A 14,394-nucleotide genomic window follows, 5' to 3' on the forward strand; every position below is an offset into this window, starting at 1 on the left:
CAACTATAAACCAAGCACTGTTGGCAGTCCTAGCTAACCACGTCACCCCGGGGCCTTGGTTACCATTGAACTGCTCGTTGACAACGCCGTTTCAGACGCCTACTTCCCACCACTCTCGGAATAACTACATGAAAGTCGGAACTTTTTGTGATGCTTCTGCAGCCCAGGCACATGCTTTCTTTCAGCTTCCCAGGCCGCCTCTAATTACACCGTTTTTCCCTCGTCCGACGACCCCGTCATGGGGTTCACCCTGGGGCGGCCTTGGCTGTCCTGCCTGCTCAGCCCGCCCCGGAGAGGCTTCGTCTGGCCATGACCTAAATGGTCTCAGGGATGTTGTCGTCGCTGTCGCTCATGCTCTCGTCTCCGCTGACCTCAGCATTCTCACGCTCGCGCTTCTCCATCAGTGCTTGGAGCTCGGCATCATCGCTCTCGGTGACAGCCTTGGGCTCCATCTTGACCACCAGGTTACCGCCAGATGCCTCGATGCTCTTTCGGATGTCGACGATAGCCTCCTCCAGGCGTGTGATACCAACGGCCTTGTCCAAGCATGTGCTGGTCAGGACGTAGAGAGGGGAGAAACCAGCTTGACCTTGACCTGGGTCTCCTCGGTGTTGTTGGCCTCAGCGGTGCGCAGGGCAGTCTTGACGGCATCGATACCCTCGTAGCCGAAGCAGGTGACCTCGATATCGGCTCGGACCTTGGTGGGCTGAGGGGTAAGTCGCTTGGTGATGTAGGTCTTGAGCTCCTCGGTGACGGCCTCGCTGGGGAAGGTGATATCGTTCCACACCTCGGGGTTGCTGCTCATAATTAGCATCTACGCCCATCATTCGAGAACACATGGACTAACGTGATAGAGAGCTTGAAAGCGTCGATGGCGTGGCCGTACTTCTTGTTCAGAGGCCAGGCTATGCTCTCATAGAGTGTCTCGATCGGGGTCTGGGTCTTCTCGGCAACGTGTCGCATGATGGAGTGGACCATCTTGCCCTTGTTGTATCGCTCCTCGCACTTGCCGATATCCTCGGGGGAGACTCGTCGCTTCGACAGATCGATATATCCTGCGCCAAAGTCAATCTCCATGCTGGAAGCGCCCGGCCTGGCTGCACTGCGTACCCTTCTCCTTGTCCACACGGAGCACCACAACGACCTCATTGCGGCCGACTCGAATGAGCTTCTGAATACTTCGGATACGTCGTCGCGAAAGCTCGGAGAGCAAGATCATGCCATCGATGTTGTCGTACTCCAGGAGCTTAACATAGGCACCCATCTCGGCGATCTGTGGTCGGTCAGAGGGAGGATTCCGGGCAGACCAGGCTGCTACTGACCTGCTTGACATTGACCATGACAAAGCTGTCAATCTCCGGATACTTCTCCTCGTAAAAACGGCAGTTTGTTAACGACATCTTGGCGGTGTTGTCGAGGAATCAAGGTTAGGTAGGGTCGGGTTCTCGAAGTGAGGTGGGGTTTTCGAACTCTGGCGGCGTCGCACGCACGCGAGTCGGGGGTCGAAAAAAAATGTCGAAAAAACCTGATGTGATTCTCGGTCGGTTTGCGATGGTATCGACGCGTGGATGGTCGATTATCTCGATGCTAGGCCGTAAATCGTGCTGCAGGTGTGGTTGTTAAGGGAAGAGTCATAATTTTGACATTTTACAGGCAGTGATGATGGTGGGGTGTGGCGGGGTAAACGCCGGCTGAACGCCAATCCGAGCTTGAAACTGGTGACTTTTGTTTCTTGGCCAGTGAAGGTGTTTTTACTTGTAAATTGGGGAGATGATGATGAGATGTTGTTATTGATGCTATCATATGAACTGAAATCGTAGTCTCTTACAAGCCCTGGGCTGTATTAACATCCATGTTCTCTGTATCTAAATCTGAAGTGGGCTACCATGTCCACTGGTGGAATAAAAGAAGAGCTCACTATTAAGCAGAGGAACTTGTGGTTCTCACTTATATGCCTGCATTCAATCCCATGAGTTGATGAAATTCAAATATTTATATATATATATATATATATATATGATGAGTCCGTTACTTATTAGTAGCCATTATTATCCTATAATCTCGTCAACTCTTTACATAGAGCGCAGTTCTGTCACCAGAATTTCGGTGTTTTCTGTCCGCCACAGGCACGCCACTCATGGACAGCCGGAAATCCAGCGCACCCCGGGCGGCGCAAAGAATTTCTCAGCCCGAGACCCTACGTCAACGGATGCGCTGGATTTCCGGCTGCCCATGAAGCGTGGTCCAATCATGCCCCGGCAGACCGCTGAAAGACGCCACTGAACAAGCCCGCTACGGCCAATGCCCAGCTGTCGGGGACCGGCAGAGCAGCCGCAATTCGAGATTGGATCTAAACCAACAAAATTCTCGACAAATCCACGCGACATCGCCGACTCTTATCTCCTTCTCTGCGCACCCTGCGACGCCCGGCCCTCTCTCCTTTGCCAGCACCGCAACAGAGCGATCCCTCGTCTTCCTCCTTCCTGGGGTCCTCTCCCTTTTATTCTGGGCTGCTCCGTCTTTGGCCGTGACCCTGCGCTGCGCCGAGTTGCGAGCCCACCCCAGTCCTCGATCCTCCGATTTCTTCCCCGGACATGCCCTTAGGTCTCCAACAGGACTCTGATCTCGTCTTCGCCCCCTCCTCGACGACGACAGCCACCACCACGACCGACGGATCGACGACGTCCGCGAGCGACTTTGCGCCCTCCCCGGAGCATCGCCATGCCGGTTGGACGGGCCGTCGCTCGGATAGCAGTAGTGCCGGGCTCGCAACTCAACAGAACATGACCAACCAGGAAGATGTCGAGGCTGAGGGCCGACCGCCATATCTCCATGTATGTTTTCACCACGGGCGTCCCTTATACAGCGCCAATCGTTTCCGAATCGTCCGATTTCGAACTGCGCTAACACGGGGCCGCAATGCCAGGCCATGATTGCGGGTGGCATCGGAGGATCGACCGGCGATTTGTTGATGCACTCTCTCGATACCGTAAAGACAAGGCAGCAGGGCGACCCTCACGTTCCGTCGAAATACACGTCGCTGGGACAGTCCTACTACACCATATGGAGGCAAGAAGGTATCCGACGGGGTCTGTACGGCGGCTGGATACCTGCGCTCGGAGGTTCATTCCCCGGCACCGTAATGTTCTTTGGCACATATGAATGGAGCAAGCGATTCCTCATAGATCATGGTGTGCAGCAGCATCTGTCCTATCTATCAGCAGGTATAACGGCTTCTGCAAGACTCAATTGCTCCAGCAGAGCGCTAACAAATCTCGACAGGCTTCCTTGGAGATTTAGCCGCCTCCATCGTCTACGTCCCATCCGAGGTTCTAAAAACCCGACTTCAGCTCCAGGGCCGTTACAACAACCCCCATTTCATATCGGGCTACAACTACCGAGGCACTCTCGACGCTGCCCGCACCATTGTCCGCACTGAGGGTGTTCCTGCTCTCTTTTACGGCTACAAGGCCACCCTCTACCGTGATCTGCCCTTCTCGGCCCTCCAGTTCATGTTCTGGGAGCAGTTCACCACATGGGCCCGCAAGTACAAGCAGAGCCGTGACATTGGCGTCCCCTCGAGCTCCTCACTGGCGCTGCGGCTGGCGGTCTTGCCGGTGTCATCACTTGCCCTCTCGATGTCGTCAAGACACGGCTTCAGACCCAGGTCAACACTCCAGCCGAGACCCGGGCCTCCAAGGATCACCACGCTTCTTCCCAGGTCCGACACATCTCGACATCTTCTCCAAACACTCACCGACCGCGACCCGGCGCCATCGCCCTAGAGACCTCGTCCGTCTTCACCGGCCTGCGAGTCATCTACCGCACCGAGGGTGTGGCAGGTTGGTTCCGCGGCGTCGGACCGCGCGGTGTATGGACATTTATTCAGAGCGGCTGCATGCTGTTCTTGTACCAACGACTCCTTCGACAGCTCGAGGTTCTGATGCCCCTCGAGCACGAAGAAATGTAGACATCTCCACACATACACATACACTCTTGCACCTTTTTTTACGCCCCTACCCTTTCTTCATACCTTGTCGTTATTCTGCATGATTTGGCATTTATTTGCACGCGCTCGAAACGGTCAAGACGTCTCCCCGTTCCCCCTGTCATTCCATAGAGGAGAAGCTCCCCCTTTGAAACAAAAGAAGACATGAATTGTGATGGCCATATATGTACGGATAGAGAAAGAGACGCACGTGGCTGTAGGCAGCCGTCATTGTTGGGCGTTGGGAAATAGAAGGGACTGGCTGATCACATATATCAGAACAACACGGTCATAGAGATAGAGAGCGCCAAGAATAAAGCCTCTCGATTGACTTTGCAAATATGAGATTATGCTCGGATGGTTCATGATTTCGTGACTATTCTAACGGGTTCCTTGTTGCTGCGAAAGGGAGGTTGAGCAAACCTCCATGTAAAACTTGAAATGCATCTCGCCATATGCCTCGGGTATAGAACAAAACTCCTAAAAGTAGAAAACAGTATAAGGCAGGAAGCAAATGCCATGATCGTGATAACCACCCCCAACGATATCCGCCCCAATATTAAGCGTCCGGGTCACTCTCTGACAGGCAAGGCAACTCTTCAAAGTCCCCAGCACGAGTACGCAGCTCATCTCGCGCCAGGCACACGGCGATGGCGATGGTCAGGGCATTCCAGACGCTCTGGTTCTCCTCCTGGAAGTCGATCTGGACCTGAAAGCTGACGTAGGCGTCTGAACCTTTCGAGGAATCGGTTGTGAGAAGGAGAACGGAGGTGTTGAGAATGAAGAGGCCGTATACGACAGGTGGGTGGCGACGGTAGGTGTGTTTGGGGGGTGTTTGTGGCTCAACGGGGGATGGAGGAGAGTGTGAACGTGTGGGTGATGGTTCTCTCGAAGGTGTCTTGGCTTGGGCTGGAGGTTTTGTCGATTTCTTCGTCTCAGCGGTTTTCTGTCTGTCCTTCTCTCGACGAGAGTCAGCCATCTTCCTGCGTCCCTTTTTGTGATGTTGAATCAACTTGTCAACATCAACACCACCAAGGCGGGGGCTCTCAAGTTCTGGCTCAACCTTGACCCTGCCATCAGGACATAGCATTTCGGGCGAGAGCTCGTTAATACAGAGACGCGGATTCCGCCGTATCTCGGGGGATGCTGACCATCTTCCCAACGCTGGCGAGCAATCATCCGGCTCAACCTTGATCATGGGGGAGGCCATGATGCTCGGCTTGAGCACATCCCAGAACCGCGGGTTTGAATCCTCTCTGAGGAACTCGCGCTGTAGCTTGGCGAGGGATCTCATACGGCCCTGAATGTACTCTGTAATGTCGTACTCAGGCATGGTTGTGTCGACGACCTCGGTCATGATGTTGGGCACTGTGCGGAGGTGGGCGTAGTCGGCGTCCTGGGCTGCCCAGCTGATGTACTTGTCGAGTTCCCGCTTGATGAGGTGCGGGACCTTTCTCCGAAGGCCACTCTGGATATTTACCCTCGCCTTTGCGGTGAGATCGATCAACCGGGTGAGTGCCAGGGTTGCTACGCTATGTCAGTGAGGCATTCAGCAAAACCCACAGGAGGAGCTCACCTCGAAAGTCCTTGGAGTGGGCATAGATGATAGGGGGAAGTCGTCCGAAGTCTTGAATATGACATCCGAGAGGGGGACACCACGCAGGTCGACATCCCATGTTGGAGGCAGCATCGGGAGATCCTGTCGCATGAAGAGAATCTCAAAGAGTCGCTCCTCGGCCGGAGCCCAGCCGCTGGCGCCGGGATACCGTTCCTTTTCCTGCTTCATCTCTGCCTCTAGACTCTTGATGTAATAGCTGTCGTTCTCTTCGGAGAGGAAGCTGAGTTGAGCGTCCAGGCAGAAGCTCGGCGACCTCGACATCTTGTACATATCGCCGTCACTGTCGTCGTCATTATGTTTGCCGTGAGTCAAAGAGTCCTTTGTATTAGTCGCGCCTTGCATCTTGGATGTGGTGATATCATGGGGGTTGGTGAAACAGAAAGGTGATCTCCGGGTTTCTCCTCTTTCTTGGTGAGGGGAAAGAAAGTGAAGCCTGATGTCGCAGAGCAGGAAGTGCAACTACTTCACTGCCAGCAGCTGATGAACGCTGGCAACACAGAGGCATATCCCCTGTGAAAGAGCGCAAACAGGCCACGACTCGAGCTAATCAGTGCAAACACAGCTCCTATAGAGTAATAAACACTCATATAGCTAAATTCCTTTATTTTACACTATTTTCTACCGCCATCTGCACCAAAGTGAAGATATCGTCACCTCGACTGTCGTGTAAGTTGGGGTGTGCACATATCCATTCCCCAGCGCACGCCCCGGAAATTCTATTCTGCCGCTGAAGCCAATCAGAAGCCAATCGTCGAAATTCTTCACGTCCAAGATCAACCGCCGTGACAACCTCATTCCCGGGCTCGACGACGACGACCATGGCCGAGGTAGCAAAGACGGTGGCCCGCCAATTGCCCGGCTTCAAGCTGGGACAGAAGCAGGTCTTTCTGTCAGTCGACCCCAATTGCCTCCCATTGCCTCTCCTAACCTCGCATACAGGCCCAACCATGTAATCACATTCCTCCGAAAGGACTTCCTCCCGCCCAACGAGGCCACCTTCAAGGTGCCCCTGCGGTTCACGAAATTCGATCTCCGAGACTACCTCTGGAATCTCTACAATGTCGAGGTCACAAAGGTCCGGTCGTACGTCAAGCCGCAACCCCTCACCCAGCGCAACTCGCACTCGCGCTCGTGGTACCGCCCGCAGCCCCTCAAGATCATGACGGTTGAGCTGGCCAAGCCCTTCCAGTGGCCCGAGGTCCCCGAAGACAAGCAGGCCTGGAGCAACCAGTTGTGGCAGATGCGCGAGGATCTCATGGACAAGCGAAACGACGAGCACATCCAGCGCCAGCGCTTCCAGATCGGATTGAAGAGCAAGGAGCCCTGGAGCAAGGAGAGGCAGGCGCTGTCGGATGTGGCAAAGAAGTATCTGTCAGGCGAGGAGAAGTGGTCCAACGACGTTGTTCTCGACCCCAAATGGGACAAGATTTTGGAAAAGAAGGATACAACGCCTGCGCAAAAGGAGGCTTGAGCGGTCAATCGGGGAGAAATATCACAACGGATGACTGACGGCAGTACACTGCTAATGAGATGATGATTCGGAGCCACAGGGAAGGGACAGCCTCTGTAGGATACCCGGGCACCAAAGATGTACATTATTGTAACTAGTCTTGAACGGCAAAGGATGTTGGCGGGTCAAAATTATGAGTGCAAATAGACGCTGAATCTCCTGCAAGTCTACATGCCCTCCGTCTCTCTCCAGTGCTCAGGCTGTTGGAAGCGCAACACCTCGTCTCCCCAACTCCACCAGCCAGCAGTCAAGTTGCGGGCAAAGATCTCAAGGCCGAGAAAGCCTTCACCGAGGATGTCTTGGAAAAGGCCTCGCAGGTTCGGCTTGCGCGAGTGGACATCGGGAACTGCCACGATAACCTTGGAGTTGAGAGCATCAGGCTTCTTGCTCCCGATCCGCTTCGCGATGACGAGCTTCTCCCACGGCTTCCTCCACGCCGAGTCAACATCGTAGAGCGGCTCGCCCGAAGCGGCAACCTTAAGCCATGTCCACTCGGTCACAACCTCAAGGCCCCAGGCAGCAAACAGACCCGTTGGAGAGGTCAGGAAGGCTTGGATGCTAGGCTTGTTAGTGATCCAGACAGCAACTAGTCCGTCCGGCGCGAGATGCGATGCCAGAGGAATGTGTAGCAAGAGACTGCGCATGTCATCGAGATTCCGCACGGTAGCATACTTGTCCGTCTTTCTCCTCGCAGACCGGTTTGGCCAGGGCGGATCCAGCACGACAAGGTTGAATAAGGGAGCTGACATGTGAAAGGAATCACAAAGAGCCTCGATAGAGCCATGAAGAGGCTCGGCTTTCTCTGGCAGCAGAGCGGATAATAACGGAGCCTGGGGTTGAAGGACACGGGAACGGTGGAAGGGCCCGGGGTACGATACGGCCAGGTCCTGCAGGGCGCTACTAACAGCAGCAGCAGTCATGAGCTCAGCGAGCTGGGCGGCGGGAGACGCGACAGCCGACGGATCATCTCGGCCGTGCCGGGGCTCCGGGGTTGGATACGGAGCTGCGGGGGGTTCTGCGGAGACGATGCGAAGGCGGGGGACTTGAGACGGGAGAACCTGGCTCTCCTCCAGGGACGAGGGTATGTCGATGACGACAAGGCTCTTGCTTGGGTTCTCAAAGAGAACAGACGACGGCCGGCAGTTGTCGCTGCTCCCCTGGCACTCAGTGGCCATGGCTCTCCAGGTCAGATGGTAGATTGGAGGTTTGTTCCTGAGGCTTGGCTTGGCCGCGGCTGATGTTGGGGAATTTGCGGGCATACTCGGCAAACCTCGGCTCGGTCATTGGTTACCGGAACCGTTTATCCAATGCCCTGTGAACCCTTGACTTTCAGTGGGTTGGTTCAGTGAGACGCCTACTGATGAACCCCCCCGGGCCCCCCAGGTTTCTTTGCTTCTGGGGATTTTGTTCCGCTGCGTGACCACCTGCGATTTGTGGGGGAAGGCCCCTCGGCCACTCAACGGCCCCTGACCACTAAGCGTCGGTTTAATGACGTCTCCTGCCGCTGACAGCCGGGGAAATTCTGCCGCAGCAGGGCCATCTCCAAAAACCTCTATCCCGTCCCGTCTCCGAGTCCGTCCATTCCCCGCAACCCGGAAAAGATCCTTTCCTCCTTCAACCTCGACCTGTCAACAGGAGCATTTGCTCTCGAGAACATTCTCCCTAGTCGACTCTGCCGCGGAATGTCTCTTCGATAGGCGTCGAATCCGTTCACCAAAGCCAGCCACGTGCTGCTCGATCCGAGGGGGAATGTCCTCCGCTGACGCCGCTCACATGGAGCACGCTCCTATGTCCGATCTTGCGCGAAACGCCAAAGACCAAGGCCATGGCTCTGCCGAGGGCTTCAACAAGGCGCGGAAGCAGTCTCCTTCCGTGTGCCCTACAGACGACGAGGCGGTGACCCCCAAGCGTAAGACGCAGAGTCTGGACTATGTCTGGAGATCTGGAGTTGCGGGCGGCTTTGCCGGATCTGCTGTGAGTGCAAACCCAGCGCGATAGGATCAATCCATTCGTATGCAGCGTTCGCTAACCTTTTCTGTAGGCCAAAACCGTCGTCGCACCTCTTGATCGAGTCAAAATTCTGTTCCAGGCCAGCAATCCCTTGTTCGCCAAATATACCGGTTCCTGGTTTGGCGTCGCAAAGGCCATGAAGGATATCTACCACTACGAGGGCGCCATGGGCCTTTACCGTGGACACTCTGCGACTCTCCTACGAATCTTTCCCTACGCTGGCATCAAGTTTCTCGCGTATGAACAAATCCGAACCATCATTATACCCCGAAAATCACACGAGACACCGATGAGAAGGCTACTCAGTGGAAGTTTGGCGGGTGTGACGTCCGTCTTCTTCACGTACCCCCTAGAGGTCGTCCGAGTACGACTAGCCTTCGAGACCAAGCGCGAGGGCCACTCTTCTCTCACTTCGATATGCCGTCAGATCTACAATGAACAACCCGTGCAAAAATCTACGACTGCCAGGCTACCCAACGCCCCTGCACCTGTATCAGCCACTGCGGAGGCGGCTGCAGCGACAGTGCAGGCCATTGCTCCTCGAGCAGGACTGGTCAACTTCTATAGAGGATTTACCCCTACTGTGCTTGGCATGATCCCATACGCTGGTATGTCCTTTTTGACACACGACACCGTGGGAGATATCATGCGCTCTTCGGCCTTTGCGCAGTACACGACGCTACCAAAGAAGGCGAACCACCCCCCGGGAAAGCCAGCTCCTCTGCGGTCATGGGCGGAGCTCTGCTCTGGAGGTATCGCGGGCCTAATCTCACAAACTTCATCCTACCCGCTCGAGGTGATCCGGCGACGGATGCAAGTCGGCGGAGCTGTTGGCGACGGCAGACGGCTACGGATCGGCGAGACGGCCGCCATGATCTTCCGGGAGAGAGGCATCCCCGGCTTCTTTGTTGGCCTGACCATCGGATACGTCAAGGTCATCCCTATGGTAGCGATCAGTTTCTACACGTACGAACGCATGAAGCTCGTGTTGGGTATATAAGTGCTTTGTGCAAAGGGAGATTATCCCGGTTGGCGTTGATGGAGTCATTATGCGGTACGGCGTGCAAACATATACCTCTTGGGGAGGTCTTTGATGATTTGGGAATGGTTGAGTGTACACGGGTAGACACGCTGTCCAATGTGTTATTTCAGTATTGTTATCCTCTCTTATCGCTTGCTCCTGGGTAGATACTTGTGACGGTTGTTGGGGGTTGTGTCGGCATGGGCACGACCTTGGCTGTTTGATATATGATCTCTCTGGTCTGGTCATGGTTATGGTTATGACCAACTACATCAGCTTGTGGCAGAGGGCATTTGTTATAGCAGAGGAACGTGAGTTGGCAACTTGGGCATTTCAGTTTTCAAGCTGATGAATAGAGCAAGGACTCGGTCTTGCAGTTCATAGATTCTGCGGTTCATAGAGCACATTCACAGCTTCCACCATGAATACCATGGTCATGATGCCTAAGCAGACGTGAATGGCAATGGATGGCTTTTCCCCAACTCTGGCATTATTATCACCTGGTCATTCAATAAGGTTATTCAATGACATGACGTTATTCATGACAACCCCTTCAACACACCCTGGTCGCATCCATTCTTCAGCATCCAAAGTTACATATTGCGTCAGATGCTCATGCCCCTTGTCGATCAATGTCTCATTTCTTTAACGGTTAGAGTTGGCCGAGGCTTGGACGAACAAAGTTTCAGGTGACGATCAAATATCCCCATTCAATGTCCGGGTCGTGACTTTACTCGTTTCGTACCGAGCTGCGCCCTTGATGACGATGCCCGTTCGCCACGCCTTGAGCAGACGGAGCGGAGGGCTCCGCGAAACGGTTCGTCGAGGAGAGCTTCTCGAAGTCTTACTCCTTCTGGAAAGCCTGCCCGTCTGAGTCGGATATTACTCAGCTCGAGCGGGCCCAACCCAAAGGCCGCGGGCGGCGGGCGATCGACAAGTGCAAGTGATGAACTGGTGGTCCCCAAGAAAGCGTCCATGTGCTCGGCGCCGTTGGAGAGGCTAATGCGCTTGTCCTGGCCCCCCCGGGTAAGGGATTTCGCACGTGCCCACATGGTTTTCTCCCCCCTCCCTTCACTTTCCTAGTTGAGAGGGGAAAAGAAGTTGTAGGGGCGGAGGGAGTGGACGTAGGCTGATGGGCGCAAGCGTCTGAGTGGGCAAAAACGGCCGGGCTTCTAGAATCATTGGTGCTGGTACACGACAAGTATACGGTACTTGAGAGGGAGATTGCGCGTGGGATTGCCCTGTGGATTATATAAATGACCCGAGGATGGTCACCCTTTGTGCCATTGATTTGAGAAACGCTTCGCGCTTGGCGACAAGAGGCGTGGAGGTGCATGTCTCGCCAGGGGGAGGATTGGAATAGGATGACTCGGAGTTACATTATGCTTGCTGATCATGACGAACATGTCATGAAGCTCGGTTTGGGGACATGGCGAAGTTGGATTATTATCAACCACCAATTTACGATTCATTTACGTGGTGTTGACAATCAATCAAACGAGGGCAACTCTCATTCTCACGTCGCACAGCCAAGAAAGTATCAATCAGCAAAAACCCGCAATGACACCGGAAATGCTCCTCTCACCCCCTCACCAAGAAGGTTCACATGATCACTCAGTAAGAGAAGAATGAGTCAATTGCAGTTTGGAATCAACTAACCCAAATACCCAGCTCTTACCCTACAGCCCCCCCGGATATCACGGGTATTGCGGCATGCCGCGGAGAAGTTTCAAAGGAGAATTCACCAAAACGGGAATGACGGCGACGTTTTAATTGCCGTAAACGCTTTAAAATCAAATTGCCCAATTAGATCATGCATCCCGTATGCAGAGAAAATGCGACGTTGAATTCAAGGTCAGAAGCCAAAGCGAGGTGAGGACCCTCGCTTCTGATTGGCTGCTCACCGAGTTGACCAATGCGGCTCTGAAGCTCCAAGGTGAGCTTCCCAAAAATGCAAGCCTCAGCCTTTCATCTTCAGCTTGCACCCGACCTCACCTTCACATCAAACACAAACATCGCCAAACACACGCCGTCGTAATTCGACAATCGCTTGCTACTCGACTCGACATACACAGCTCAGCTTCTTCATCTTCGTTGCAATAAAGCTCCTGCTCACGCGCCAAACTTCGCCCATCATGGCGTCCGCCGCCGACCTCGACGGCCTCGTCCTCCTGCGACAGTCCATCTCCTCGAAAGCGCCTTTCATCCCAAGAGCATCCGCAGATGTCTCGGCCGACGCCTCAGCGCCAGAGGTTCCTCTCTCACAGGCCACGCACCTGTGCTTCCCCGACCGGAGCGTCGCCGTCCCCATCGATAGTCCGACGCGCTTCGTGTCGCACGACAAGCCCGTCGACCTGCGCAGCATCTACTTTGCCTGGCTGAACCGCGAGGTCGCCATCCCCGAGTACAATGCGTCGGCTACAAAGCTCAACGATGAGCTCGCCGCCGCTGGTGGCGCTGGCAAGGTCCAGAACCTGGGCTTCATCGAGCGACTGGATCTGATTACCTGGCTCGAGGGCGCCAGTGAGGAGAGCGAGTACATCAAGCCCGTCGCTGGCGACAAGGATGCGGCTGCTACTGGCGCGACCACAACGGCAAAGACGGGTGCCGTGTCATCGGCCGCGCAGGCGCGATCAGGTCGCGGTACCATGGACCCCAGACTGGCTGGTATCTACAACGGCGAGCGACGCATGGGCGATCGCAACACGGTTCTCAGGGGCATCAAGCCCACGGTATGTGTTTCCCTTCTTCTATGAGATATCTTTCGAGCCTTGACTGACCCCTTCAGGACTTCTCCCATGTGCGCAAGCTTGCCGTGCCCTTCATCCAGAAGAAGTCCCAATCCAGTTCTTCCAGTATCCCAACCAACCCTTCCCTCGCGCTCAACCAAAAGGTTCCCACACGGCGACCAGATCCCATTATCCTTCTATCTCCCTCCGCATCCTCTCTCCTCCGTCTCTCCAATGCGCGATCATTCCTCGAGGATGGTAAGTTCATTCCTCCTGACGCTGGAGGCTCCACGGCCACTATGCTCCACGTCCAGCGTACTATCCGCGCTGTGGATCCGAACCGCCCAATGCGCTTCATCCTAGTCGAGGGCTCAGAACAGTTCAAGCCTGAGTACTGGAACCGCATCGTCGCCGTCTTCACGACGGGCCAGACGTGGCAGTTCAAGAACTACAAGTGGCACGACCCCGATGAGTTATTCAAGCACACGCTCGGCATCTTTGTTGGCTGGCGAGGCGACCAGGCCCCGGATAACATCCGCGGCTGGGGCCATCGCGTCCTGTCAACGGGTATCGACCGTTGGCGCGGCGAGGGCCACGATGCCTCTCGCTTCCGTGACAAGGAGATTGTGGAACACATCTGGCGCGCCATCGAGGATAACATGCGGGCTCGGGGTTGGAGAAAGGACAGGGCTCCTGCTGCGCTATAAGTTGGGACGCTGACATTGCTGTAATTTACGATTGGCACTTGGACATTTGCTGTCGAGATGGATGGTATTGGAAGGGAGAGAGGGACGCTACTCAATGGAATGGAGGGGAATGAACTTACTAGAGAGAGCGTCCCCGATCTGTACTAAACTCCCATTGGGAGGGGAGGCTTTGGAAGTGAAAAAAAGCGTTGGCGTTTGAACGGTTCTTGCTACTATGTAGACTCATCTATCATCTGGCCTGGCCTGGCTCGGCTGTGGGAGGAGAGAGGAGGTCCGAGAGGCATCCATGGAAAAGCCCATCTAGGTTCAGGTCAATTGACACATCATATTTCAAGAGGGTGCAAGTAGCACTTGGTCCTTGCGCGTGTGTATATCATCAGCCTATGACCGCCTCTGACGGAATAGTCTTTTCTTGTCTCTTGTCTCCTTTAGGCACACAGTTTCCGGTAGGCATTCCAGCCATATCTCCCCGACAATCATCACACTCCTAAACGACAGCAGAACGGCAAAGGAGGCCTAACTCCTCTCAAATATCATCATCAAATTGATATAAGAAGATCCTAAAATAGTAAAAGAGATATCCTAAGAAAAGGAATACTTTAGATCTCTTTTATCTACTATTTTATTCTTCTTCTTATACGTTATTCCTAACTATAGAGGATAAGCTGATGCCTTCATTCTGCTTGTCTCGTTTTGTCCTGCTCCGACTCCGCGTAATGACAAATGTCTGATTCAACACCGCCTCCACGATACGACAGACAAGTGTAACCTGTCATGACAGTCCGCAGGGCTGGATATGCTCCGGAGTACC

At 54.4% G+C, this 14,394-nt stretch overlaps 7 protein-coding genes across 7 annotated transcripts; 4 read left to right on the forward strand and 3 right to left on the reverse strand.

The window, feature by feature from the left end:
* Window positions 1-314: 314 nt before the first annotated feature.
* On the reverse strand, window positions 315-1,400 carry MRS44_006568 (uncharacterized protein; the record flags this gene model as incomplete). Its single annotated transcript, XM_065621813.1, has 5 exons — window positions 315-536; window positions 590-797; window positions 848-1,055; window positions 1,111-1,273; window positions 1,323-1,400. 5 exons carry the CDS (start codon window positions 1,398-1,400, stop codon window positions 315-317), a joined length of 879 nt encoding a protein of 292 aa, XP_065477885.1.
* A 1,194-nt stretch (window positions 1,401-2,594) lies between these two features.
* On the forward strand, window positions 2,595-3,970 carry MRS44_006569 (uncharacterized protein; the record flags this gene model as incomplete). The annotated part of the gene is made up of 4 exons (XM_065621814.1): window positions 2,595-2,834; window positions 2,927-3,224; window positions 3,283-3,608; window positions 3,662-3,970. 4 exons carry the CDS (start codon window positions 2,595-2,597, stop codon window positions 3,968-3,970), a joined length of 1,173 nt encoding a protein of 390 aa, XP_065477886.1.
* Window positions 3,971-4,547: 577 nt separating this feature from the next.
* MRS44_006570 (uncharacterized protein) lies at window positions 4,548-5,948 on the reverse strand (the record flags this gene model as incomplete). Its single annotated transcript, XM_065621815.1, has 3 exons — window positions 4,548-5,515; window positions 5,565-5,574; window positions 5,628-5,948. 3 exons carry the CDS (start codon window positions 5,946-5,948, stop codon window positions 4,548-4,550), a joined length of 1,299 nt encoding a protein of 432 aa, XP_065477887.1.
* A 476-nt stretch (window positions 5,949-6,424) lies between these two features.
* MRS44_006571 (uncharacterized protein) lies at window positions 6,425-7,077 on the forward strand (the record flags this gene model as incomplete). The annotated part of the gene is made up of 2 exons (XM_065621816.1): window positions 6,425-6,495; window positions 6,546-7,077. The coding sequence occupies 2 exons, from the start codon at window positions 6,425-6,427 to the stop codon at window positions 7,075-7,077; spliced, it is 603 nt and encodes a 200-aa protein (XP_065477888.1).
* A 206-nt stretch (window positions 7,078-7,283) lies between these two features.
* Window positions 7,284-8,375, reverse strand: MRS44_006572 (uncharacterized protein; the record flags this gene model as incomplete). Its single annotated transcript, XM_046274575.2, has 1 exon — window positions 7,284-8,375. The coding sequence occupies one exon, from the start codon at window positions 8,373-8,375 to the stop codon at window positions 7,284-7,286; it is 1,092 nt and encodes a 363-aa protein (XP_046139823.2).
* A 514-nt stretch (window positions 8,376-8,889) lies between these two features.
* MRS44_006573 (uncharacterized protein) lies at window positions 8,890-10,126 on the forward strand (the record flags this gene model as incomplete). The annotated part of the gene is made up of 2 exons (XM_046280511.2): window positions 8,890-9,090; window positions 9,158-10,126. 2 exons carry the CDS (start codon window positions 8,890-8,892, stop codon window positions 10,124-10,126), a joined length of 1,170 nt encoding a protein of 389 aa, XP_046139822.2.
* A 2,156-nt stretch (window positions 10,127-12,282) lies between these two features.
* On the forward strand, window positions 12,283-13,583 carry MRS44_006574 (uncharacterized protein; the record flags this gene model as incomplete). Its single annotated transcript, XM_046282094.2, has 2 exons — window positions 12,283-12,879; window positions 12,936-13,583. 2 exons carry the CDS (start codon window positions 12,283-12,285, stop codon window positions 13,581-13,583), a joined length of 1,245 nt encoding a protein of 414 aa, XP_046139821.1.
* Between the last annotated feature and the right edge of the window lie 811 nt (window positions 13,584-14,394).

Source organism: Fusarium solani, assembly GCF_023522795.1.
Source record: "Fusarium solani strain SB1 chromosome Unknown bctg00000003_1, whole genome shotgun sequence".
Lineage (NCBI taxonomy): Eukaryota > Fungi > Ascomycota > Sordariomycetes > Hypocreales > Nectriaceae > Fusarium > Fusarium solani.